This window comes from Camellia sinensis, chromosome 11 (assembly GCF_055761805.1).
Source record: "Camellia sinensis isolate YWXY chromosome 11, ASM5576180v1, whole genome shotgun sequence".
NCBI classification, from domain to species: domain Eukaryota; kingdom Viridiplantae; phylum Streptophyta; class Magnoliopsida; order Ericales; family Theaceae; genus Camellia; species Camellia sinensis.
The window spans coordinates 35,015,855-35,027,888 of NC_138971.1; the positions used below are offsets into that span (position 1 = coordinate 35,015,855).

Consider the following 12,034-nt stretch of genomic DNA (forward strand, 5'->3'; position numbering starts at 1 on the left):
AATCTGAACCAAAGAGTCCAAATCTGGCAAATCGTTTTGAGAAACAGATTTTTGAAAAAGTAGTGCCAAACATGGACTGCTTTGCCAGATACAGAGTCGCCACCTAAATATTTTTAAATGGGAGAATTTAGGAAACCCTGACTCGGTGCCGAAGGCCACGTGTCCGTCATCACCGGAGTTGTCTCGGCTCGGGAGCTTGGGTACGATCGGGTAAGGTCAGCTATGAGCACCCCCTTTCGCCCGGTCCGAAGACCGGCCTCTACTAACCGTGATATCCGTTTTTGAAAACTTTACATGTTCTTATTCCATTTATTAGCCTAGAATTACTATGTTATGCGCACAGCAAACAAGTATAGACTAGATTGCCTAATTTGGAAATAAACATTGCATATCCGTTTGGTTTGAAAATGCTTTGGAATTTGCTACTCGCAAGTAGGCTAAAATACGGATTTCAACGAGTTTTTCCAACTCAAACAATCCGGCCTTCACCCACAGGCATTCAAAACAGTTTAACACATAAGCATCTAGCCACATGTTAAGCATGCTGTCATGGTAACATTCACACTCATGCGATATGCTAAAGCGGAAATACTTACATAGTACTCCGTGCCAAAACAAAGAACTTGTTAGCAAATATGCATGATCCAAGTCCATGTGAAGTGCCTAATGCATCGCATACAAAATGTCGCTAAGATAGGCTCGGCTAATCCTAGACATGTCATGTGAAAATGCACAATTAACACATATTCAGTTCGGAATTGAAGTACTGATGCAGTTAGCGTGATGTACCGAGCCTAATGCATGTAATACAAATGCATGGATGCACACATGCATAGCATAAGGTATGCTAAATTAAACATGCCCTAATACTAACCATTAAAGCGGGTAAGTAAAAGGGAAGAAAGAAGTGAGGTTGGAAGACATACACACCACCCACACACACTTATTACAGATTTGCCCTCGCTCGGAGGGACCGAATAAATATTACAAATTAATTAACTACGCAAGCTAATTAAATATTACAAACTAATTAATTAACAAATTAACTAATTTTAGGAAAACAGTAAAACGTCTCGAGAAGCGCGCCGCCATGCGCAAGCTGCCTCTGTTTTCCTCCCTTTCCTCCTCTGGAGGTTGTCAAAACCTCAGGACTACATCCTTGGACAGAGGGGATCATCACCGGCAAGATGAAATTTCCACCGGCAGTGTTGTATGGCCATCGACACAAAGTTGAAGCTGTCGGCAGAGAAAATAGTGCCGGTCGGCACATTACACTGCCGGTCGGCAGAGTATTCCTGCAGAACCTGCAACTCACAGCAACAGAGGGCAAAACAAGGCATGGCAGCATATTTCAAGGCATGTATGCACCAACCATGTCTCTTATCATTGTAATGACTCAAAGGGACATGTGCCTCGGTTCTTGGACCACCAATCACGCATTTCCATGCATGATGGCCCAAAGAACCAAGTATGCAACTTTGGTTTCAAATGCAATGCAAACCAATCAAACAAAACTCCCAATCCCTATCACCCAAGTCAAGGGACAAGGCATGCATGCAAGATGCAATGCAACCTAGGCATACAAGCTAGGAATGCGACATGACATGGCAAGGCACTTATGCAATCATGCAAGCATACATAGGGCAATGCAAATGGATGGCAAGATGGACTTATACATGAATTAGGCTGCTCTAAAATAGGCCAAAAACAGTAGCCATTGTGCTAAAAGGTGAGGGCTAAATGGCATGCACACACACATGCACATAAGGACCAACACTTAAGCATAAATCAAACAACATTCAAGCACACTTGAAAGAAGGAAACATGGACAAATTAGCATGCAACATGAGCCTTAAAATCATGTTATAAAATGATGCCAAATCAAGTTATAAATCAAGTCAAGCATGCAACAAATAGTCTAAGTGTTCAAGGCAAATCAATAAGGCATTGAACTACACTTATCATGACCAAACATGGCGTGCATTAAACAACTAAAAACAGATTTTTAGCATGTTAAAACAAGGCCAAAGGACTCCTTAGATGGCATCTAAGTGGCCCAAATACAAAGGCATACACCATGACCAAAACATGGAGCATTGCAACACATGCTTTCAAAGCATTAAAGAGGCATGCAAGGTAATCAAACAAGCATGGAAATGGGACTGAAATAGCATGTAGGATGATTCCAAATCACCAAAACAATGCAAAGATGGCATGCTACACATGCACATACTCAAGGCCAACAAGCCCAAATACAAAGGAGCTATATAATGCATGCAAAGATCAACCCAAACGATTATGGACAGAGCTAAAACATGTCAAAATAAGCACATAAACTTCACAAATACAAGCCTAAAACATGCTCCAACAAAGGCTAACAACCTAGAACATGTTAAGGCACAAATAGGGCATTACATGGCAACTATGCTAAACATGCATGGAGTTCCCAAAACCAACTTGAAATCATGTTATATCATGGATATATAAGCATGAAAAACAAACCAAATATGCTCAACACACACTCAAGCATAATGCTCTCTCAAGAGGCCAAAATATGCCCTTTTCAAGGACAACAAGGAGAGGGGGTGGCCCTCTCCTTCTTGGGACTTCAAAGCATCATCTTCACCACTGAAATCCCTCAAGATTTCAGTGGTGAAGAGACCCCAACACCAAAATCCCGGAGCTAGCACAAAATGGCTCAAAATGAGGCTTTTCAAGGCCTAAGGGTGGTCAACAACCCTCAAACAACAAAACACTCTTAACGAACAATAAAGAGGGCCTAAAAACAGAACTTTTTTATGTTATACAATAATCACAAAAACAGCTCTAAGACTAGTAGAAAATTGATGCAAGAATGGGGAAAAAAAGGACTAGAATCTCACCCTTGATGCCTTCTTCAACAAAGATGCTCCAATGGCCTCCTTGAGCTTGAATCTAACACCAAAATCTCAAAACACACTCTTTGGAACCTCAGCTCCAAGAGGAAGGTGAAACACTAGGTGTTTGTGTGCAATAGTGAGACACAAAACACCTAGTGTGCAAAATGAGAGGGAAAGAGAGATAGGTTGTGTATGTCTAACCCTAACCCTAGAAAACCAGAGCTCTCCTCTGTATTTTTCCTCTCTCAAAAATGTCTAAAGGCTCTCTTCTTTGCCTTAGAGAGAGCTTCTCTCTATATGCCTCTTGTAAAGCTTACAAGACAAGCTTTGCAAGAGGGAGATCCCTCCATACACGTGTATGGAGGGGAGCAAAAGCAATACAGCTGTCCAAAAATATCTGCAAAAGCAGATGAACAGCAATCGGCCGGCAAAAAATGCCATCTTGGCCAAAAAGAGTGCCGGTCGGCAACAAAAAGTGCCGACCGGCAATAAAGAGTGCCGGCCGGCAAACTGTATTGCCGGTGGCAGCAAAAACCAGCCGGTGGCATCTAGCCAATGCCGGTGGTGGGTGGGGATGGTCTACAAGCCTCACCCTGCCTTTCCAAGGCAAAACACAAGTGTTTGGTGCAAAACCAGACACTAAAAGGTCAAGTTCGGAGATCCTGAGACAAGGCGCGCGAGCCGAGGCCTCCGGGAACTCCAAACGAACACAAACAAGGATAATCACCGAGTGTTCAAACAGTGACGTCCAAGTCTTGAGGACGGTCAAAAATGGTGTGTCTACAGTTGCCCCTCTTTGACAGAACTCGAAAGTCATAACAATGACGGGAGTGAATGTCAAAGCCCAGAGACGACCCATTTTTGACAAGGCCGAAGACTTAGACAATCATACAAGACAAAATAAGGTATGCGCCCGAAGGCAGGGGCAAAATGCAAGACAATGCACGGAGCCGAGCATACTTATGATCATGCAAAGAAAGCTGTAATGAAGCAAACATGCGGCAATTTTAAGCTAGCAAACCGAACTACACTACAATGCAGAAAGGATGTAAGAGAATTATGGAATTCTCAATACGTCTCACTCGGGAGATACAATACCTGTGCGGCTCGTCTGGTTGCACCAGCTTCAAATGAACCGTACATACAATATCGTGCCTGAAAAGAAAACAAACTTAACAGGTACAATATTGTTAGCAACATGCATGACAATGCAAAATGGATGCAAGACGACATGCAATATATACAAAACAATGTATAAACAATGCAAATGAAGATGCAATGTATTTGAAACAATGCAAGCTACATGCAAAGCATTTGAATCGTGATCCAATCACGAACGGTTCGAAACCACACCTATGTCAAATAGATTGATGGAGGTAACAAGTCTGTCTACCATAGAACGGTCAACTGAACTATGAGTATTGTAGACAGACGCAAGAACAAGCATTGGGTGGAATTGACATAAGTGGGGAAACAACCCGCTGGAGAAAGGACTACGATCCTAATGCCGGATGCAAAAATTACACTACAATGTAATGGATGAATATGACACGCAGGCCAAACCAAATCTTGCTTAGGAAAGGCATGCATACATACAAGCCATGTGTAACACAGAAAAGGTGCCGCAACCCTCAACCAACATATCAACGTGGAATCGGCGCGATACACATACAGAACTGTGTTTTAACATGAAAAGTAAGGGCACATACCGGACCAAGCTCAACCTGGAAAGGCGCAAGCCAAAGGCGGAAGGTGATGCAATGAATGCATGTAATCTACAATGCAATATCTACAAATATGCAATGGAGTGGATATGGATACAATGGATATGGCACGCAAGCCAAACCAAATCTTGCCTAGGAAAGGCATGCACACGTACGAGCCATGTGTAACACAGAAAAGGTGCCGCAACCCTCAACCAACATATCAACGTGGAATCGGCGCGATACACATGCAGAACTGTGTTTTAACATGAAATGTAAGGACACATACCAGACCAAGTTCAACCTGGAAAGGCGCAAGCCATAGGCGGAAGGCGATGCAGTGAATGCATGCAAACTACAATGCAATATCTACAAACATGCAATAGAGTGGATATTTACAACATGCAGTGACAATGCAGTGCAATGCGACCTACTGGGGAAAATGCAATGGATGCATGCAAGCTACAATGGAAATGCATGACAATGCACTATGATGCAATGACTATGATTGCAACTTTCCCTATCTTACCAACAGGGTGATATACTAGGTTGGTTCAGTATCCAGAACTGAGGCGTAGACATGCCGCCTCAACCTATGGGGCTTCCATACAGATTTCAAGCCGAGGGTAAACCCCTGGGTATTTAAACCAGAGTTTAGTCTCGGAACTCCCGAACCTTTGCGTTCTAGGCATAAGCCGTTCGAACTCTAGTTTCCACCGTCCCAGTTGGTCTTCTAGGAACTCATCGCAAGCACAGACAGGTGGCTTTACCAGACCACCGAAAAGTCGTTCGGGCACGACAAACACCGAAGGAATTGCACCTTCAGAGGATTTAAGGTCTCCTAGACCGGAATGCAAAATGTATGCATGACTATGCACGTTTTTGATTGTTTTTTTTGAAATGCAAATGATGCAAGTGAAATGCATGTTGCATGGAATGCGCGACAACACGCGGCTCAAGAAGTGCACGGCAATGCGAACACTAAAGGTCTTACACCTTCCAAGGATTTAAGGTCTCCTAGACCGTACGTGTTTAAGGTCTCGCCAGACCATGCGTGTTTAAGGTCTCGCCAGACCGGCGGTATTGCACGACGGTATGATGCGCAAAATAGCGCAATGCGTTAGGCAACGCAAGTGCACAGGACAGTGCGATGGAATGCATGCAAAATGCAATGAGATGCGCAAAACAGCGCGAAATTGAAATGCACAAAACAGTGCAATGCGCAGAACAGCGCGAGGTTTGAAATGCACAAAACAGTACAATGCGCAGAACAGCGCGAAGTTTGAAATGCACAAAACAGTGCAATGTGCAGAACAGCGCGAGAATTGAAATGCACAAAACAGTGCAATGCGCAGAACAGCGCGAACAATTTTGAAATGCACAAAACAGTGCAATGCGCAGAACAGCGCGAGATTTGAAATGCACAAAACAGTGCAATGCGCAGAACAGCGCGAACAATTTTGAAATGCACAAAACAGTGCAATGCGCAGAACAACGCGAGATTTGAAATGCACAAAACAGTGCAATGCGCAGAACAGCGCGAAGTTTGTAATGCACAAAACAGTGCGATGCCAAGTGTGACATGCATGCCACACGGAGTGTAAATGGGCTTAAATGCGCAACAACGCACGTATTCCGGAATGCATGACAATGCATGGAATGGAAATGCAATGATGATGCATGAGAAATGTGCACGACAATGCAAAGGGGTGCGTGTTGCAACGCATGTAACATGTGCATAACAATGCAAATGTGTGGCGCATGACAGCGCGATGCAATGCACAGAAGTAGTGTGATGAACTCGCGCAACACACATGGGGCAACTTTTGAATTTAAAAGGATACAAAAAGGATACACCTTGCATGAATTCGAGTGCCACGCACTGGAGACACGGCCCGCGGTCAAAACGGAGGCCAGTTGAATGTCGGAGATGCACTTTCTTGCACTTTCTTGAGCTAGGAAGACCACGAACTTCTCATATGGCCTAATCAAGGCTGTGGGAACCCCACCGGCCAAAAGATGAGGCCACCGGCTGGCCATCGGCACAAAAACAATTCCATCGGCACAAAAAAGTGCCGACCGGCACAAAACATTGCCGACCGGCAAACAGTTGCTGATGCGGGGCAGTTTTGACTTTTCACCTTGGGTGTTATAAAATAGGGCTTCATGCCCTATTTTCTCACTTCTCCACCGCCGAAAACCTTTGTTCTCTCTCCCTAGAGTGCTTCTCTCTTATTTTTCGCCCGTTTCTTCGCGTTCTACGCCCGTTTCGTCATCGGATTCGCGATCCTCTTCGCGTTTCGGACATTTTCCACCGATCACATTCTCGTTTCGGTGCCTCGTTCGGCGTTCTCGCCTTTTCGGGGTTCGTTCCCCTCACTTTCCTCTTCATTTCCGTGCCTTTTCACATTCCGGCCTTCCCGGCCATTTCCGACCCTCTCGGGAGTTGACTTTTCAGTTGACTCTTCGCATTCCGGCTCGGTTTTCCCTTTTCCGGCCATTTTCACACCACTCTCTACATGGCGGACGACATTCCACGTGGCGGGACTCCCCCGGACCACGAGATGGATCCCGGGGTCGAGCTCTTACCACTGAGCGAGCGCCCGTTCGACCCGGCGACCTACCGGCCGGCGATCCACGTTCTGCCCCCAGACGGCCTGCGTCAGTTCCGGAGCTTTGAGAGGTACGCGGCGCCTGAGCTACTACTACGCGAGCCTACCTCCCACCTTTCATTCGGCACTTCCGAGGTAACTCTTCATCTTCTGCTTTACTTTCTGCAATGTAGGATACAAAACTGCCATAGTTAGCTGTATTCTCTAATTGCTGAAATCTGATATGCCGTAGACCGTAGTTGACTGTAAACATACATACAACTGATATCTGCTTGAGACTGACACATGCACACACACTGCACTAGTCCTGAATCACCCAAACACACGGCACCCACTGTATTCTACTGCACACACACTGGTACCCAGTATTTGTCTGAATCTGTTAGATTTGCACACATGCTACATCTGTTCTGAAACACCTAAACATGCTGACACAGCACACGTATTTTACTGTAAGCACACCGGCACCCGGTATTTGCCTGAATCTGACAAACTTGCATACATGCCATATCTGTCTTTTCACAACTGCATTTTGAATGTTGTCTTGCAATTGTCATTTTCTGTTTGCAGGAGGGTTCCCATACCATTCGCGGGTATGGGAATACTGGTGCTCGGGAGTGGTATGACGAGCTCCCTGATGCGGTCCAGCGCATCGTGGACCGAGCGGGCTTCGGCACCTTCTGCCGAGGGCTCTCTAGGCTCTCCACATGCAGACCTCTTCTCGCTGCTTTGGCGGAGAGGTGGTGGGACACCACCGATTCTTTCCATTTTTCTGCTGCAGGGGACATGACGATGACCCCTTATGACTTCTCGATGCTCACAGGCATCGGGGTAGGGGGGGATCCGATCCCCTTCGACACCGACATGGATGAGTGGACCGCCGCTCAGGTCCATCTACTGGGGGAGGCGCCACCGCTAGCTCGTCCAGGCTTCGTCCGATACTCCTAGTTCGAGGCACAGTTCAGGGTCCAGCCCGCATTAGGGGAGGAGGTGCAGATGACCGAGGAGGACGTGGAGAGGTATGCCCGCGGCTTCCTCATGTTCCTGTTCGGGACTACTATCTTCGTCGACCGGGCGAACACCGTGCCTCTCTGTCTCCTCAGCGCACTGGTGGACGTCCGGGACATCTTGCACTACGACTGGGGTGGCGCTGCTCTGGCCACCCTGTACGGCTATATGAGCTCGGCTTCTCGCGGCAGCGGCCAGCTGCTTGGAGGCTACTGGCGGGCTTGGGAGGTACATTTCTTTTCCACTTTTTCATTCCTGTCTCGTACTTTCTGTACTCTGTAGACTACACACACTGCGGTCTGCTTTACACTCACTGTATACTGTACACACGGCACACACATACATTCTGCTTTACACTGACTGTACACTGCTCACACTGTACACTGCACACAATACACGGCTCAACACACGACTCTGCCATTTCTGCTTCATTCTGTATATCCTGCTTTTTCTGATAGTCATACTGACATCTATTTTGCAGTTGTGGGTTTATGCCTACTTCCCTAGGCTTGCACCTGTGCCAGTTGCGGAGCCTCCTCCGGCTGTCCCGTTCTCGAGTCACTTTGACGGGAGATGCACCCGGCGACCACGGGAGACGTTCGGCTTCTTCCGCCGATATTTCGACACCATCACTCCGGCCGAGGTATGCTTTACTTTCAGTTCATTTAGCTTCGCTTTCCCACTGCATATTTCAATAACAGTAGATAACAAACTGTCTGTCACTTTCAGATCACATGGCGGCCATGGGCTTCGCTGCCGTCGGCGATGCGGGGTCGGTTCCCTGGTGCTGAGGAGACCTCGCGTTTCTGGATCTTGCTAGAGGGCCCGGTCTGTCGGGCTTGGTACCTGGGGGAGCGTTTTCTACGCCAGACCCTCGGGTTACCTGAGCAGATAGTCCCGGCACACCCTCCTGCAGAGATGAGGGAGACTGAGGGGCTGACCACTGAGCAGCTGGATGATTACTCCATCGGCTGGGAGGAGGCCGGCTTCCGAGGCACCGGCGACTATCAGGAGTACGTGCGGACGTACCTGATGCGTCCCTTGAGCGGCCGTCGAGCAGAGGGGGCCAGGCCTGTAGCATCGGCGGCTGGGGCCGGAGCAGGAGCAGGGGCTGGATCTTCGAGGAGGGCCCGGGTCCGTGGTAGGGGTGGAGCGCGGGGAGGACGAGGAGCTGGCTGGCCTGCCCTGCCCGCTGTACTGACTTTCCAGGGGCAGGGTGGGTCGACCTATCAGATCCCCTTCGCCCCTCCACCGGCTGGTCACGAGTTCATTGACGTCCCCGACCTTCCGCCGGTATGTTCTACTGCATTTTGTACAGTTATTCATTTCAGTTTACTTGATATTCCACAGAATATTGATGCATCTGATACTTTTGCAGGCTTCTTCTGAGTACACCCGTCAGTCGTTGGCGATGAATGCCTCGATGATGGGGATGCTCCAGCGGACATTTGATCTCCTAGCCCTCTACAGCATACCGGTATGTCCTTCTGACACTGGCCTCAAACCATTCATACACTGCTTTACATAATCTGATGCACGGCACAACACCTGATACACTGATCTCACAGTATCTGAACACTGCATACACTGCATTCTGCACCGTACCCTACACTGACAAACTGCTCACGGCATTCTTACCCTGTACTCACATTCTGCATTCTGCACTGTTAAACTGCTCACGGCATTCATACACTGTATTCACACACGGCATTCTGCACTGATAAACTGCTCACGGCATGCTGATGCATTTCACTTTTGTGTACTTTTTCAGCCTCCTTTCCAGATTCCCATGGCAGGAGGTGCTCCAGCTAGACCTTCTGTCCCTGCTCGGAGGAGAGATGAGGAGGGCAGGATATTTCCCCGTACCAGGGGAGGGCGTACTTACGTCGGGAGTAGCTCGCGAGCTCCAGTCCCGGACGATGACGACGACGAGGAGTCAGAGGCGGAGGCAGGGTCATCGGAGGAGGAGACCGGAGACGGTTCTAGCTCGGGCTCTGACGACGATGCTGATGATGCTCCTGAACCTTCGTCCAGGAAGAGGACCAGGACGGACTGACAGCCCTTGGAGTCGCTGGACATAGATGCAGATTTTTGCTATCTTTTCTTTCTTTCTTTGTACTTTTCTTTTTGTTGGTAGATAGATTACCTTGTACTGCCGCAGGCAGATTTTTGTTTCCAAAACTTGTACATTTGAAAAGCTAAGTAAATGAAACAGACTTTTTATCTGAAAAAGTGTTCGCATTTACACATTTCATGCATTGCATCGCATCTCATCATGTTACACCTCGATGTAAATGGAATTGATTGGTTGTCTGAAAATTAAACATTTGCACTGTAATAATCAGATGACTTAAACAGCCAACAGCAAAATAACCCAAGCAACCCACTGCCTGATTCTGGACACACAGCCCTTACTCTGTTGGGGATTAACCTGCATACAGCCCATAACACAGCATTCGTTTCATTCTGCACACGGCAATTCTCAAACAAACAGCCCAATCTGACAGGACGGACCTCAAAGATGGAACCGGTTGGAGTCGAGACACGTTCAAATGTAGAGAATGGCACAGCATTCTAAGCATAAGCGATTTTTGAAATCGAATGAGGGTTTTTCAAACCGGGATATCGAGCCTACCACTGAACACAGCGGGGAGGACTCAAATATAGGTACACGACCTAAACACAACGAGACACGCTCGGGAGAGACTCAAAACAAAAGACGAGACCGTCAAATGAAAGAGACACGACACACAGACGCGTAAACGAAGATGGGAGACCTCGGACCACGAGGAGCCAGTTCAATCTGGGTATTGTTTCCCACCCTTTCTGATTTGTGATCCTCACATCACTCGACTCTCAAGCTCGGATTTTCTCTCAAAACCCTTTTCCTCACTTTTCTCTCAACTCACACCTCTCTATTCTTCAATCTCTCATTTTTCATCCCTCCCCAGGGTGATTAATGGATGAATAGGAAGTTGCGGGTTCACGCCTGATGCCGTTAGCTCACAGCTATTTCTTCCGGCGGGCAGAGTGCTCTTCTGGCAAGTACGTTGGTGACGGGGGAAAGACAGAACGCCTGACTCAACTGTGCCCCTAGTTCATCACTTTGACCATTCTTTTTGTTTTGGTCTTCTACTAAAACGGTTTTGATCAAAACGAGAGTCGGATTAACGTACTTGTTCGATTTTTGATTTGAAAACCGTGCAAGTCAGGCAGCAAGCACTGAAAATTTTCCTTTTTGGGTCCAAGACAAAGGTCCAGTTTTGGAAAATAGAATAGTTTTCGAGAAAATAGTCAACCTCAGTAAAAATTTTCAAAAACTATTTTTCAAACAGTCAATGCTCAACGAGCATGAAACTTACCCTTCGAGATGCGCAACCTCGGATCGGAGGCAATGGAAAATTGCCCCTGGTTTGAAGGGGGTGGGTGGGGGCAACGGAAAGTTGCCCCTAGTTTGAATGGCGGCTCGCAGCGGCTTGTGGCAACGGAAAGTTGCCCCTTGTTTGGGATGGTGCCACAGCAATCCGCAGACAGTCTTCATTGGCGGTGGTCGAGCTCTTAGACACAGCGATGACGAAGACGGTCACAACACATATATGGACACAGTCGCCTTGAAGGGTGTTGGCCACTGGACTTTGAGATGAAATCGAAACCATTGCATGGACTGAGACGCTTATGAAAGCGTTGGGGGTTGGACTTCATGATGAAGTTGCCTACGTATCCCAAACATGGGAATCAAGCCTTACGTAGTTCCGGTTAAGGTACACTCGGGTATTTTAACCTTCACTTTGTTTGGCTCTTATTTTTGCCAAGGCGCCCAATGCGGGTTTTC

The 12,034-nt window shown here is 47.3% G+C and overlaps 1 protein-coding gene across 1 annotated transcript; it reads left to right on the top strand.

Annotated features, from left to right (window-relative positions):
* The first annotated feature begins 7,764 nt into the window (after positions 1 to 7,764).
* LOC145802257 (protein MAINTENANCE OF MERISTEMS-like) lies at positions 7,765 to 9,730 on the top strand. Its single transcript, XM_082894938.1, has 4 exons — positions 7,765 to 8,430; positions 8,684 to 8,845; positions 8,932 to 9,495; positions 9,581 to 9,730. Exons 1-4 carry the CDS (start codon positions 8,191 to 8,193, stop codon positions 9,728 to 9,730), a joined length of 1,116 nt encoding a protein of 371 aa, XP_082751064.1. The 5' UTR covers positions 7,765 to 8,190.
* The last annotated feature ends 2,304 nt before the right edge of the window (positions 9,731 to 12,034 follow it).

Coding starts and splice junctions, on each gene's coding strand:
- LOC145802257 (XM_082894938.1), top strand. CDS start 8,191: ATGACCGAGGAGGACGTGGAGAGGTATGCCCGCGGCTTCCTCATGTTC. Junction 8,431..8,683: donor GCTACTGGCGGGCTTGGGAG/GTACATTTCTTT, acceptor TCTATTTTGCAG/TTGTGGGTTTATGCCTACTT. Junction 9,496..9,580: donor ACGTCCCCGACCTTCCGCCG/GTATGTTCTACT, acceptor ATACTTTTGCAG/GCTTCTTCTGAGTACACCCG.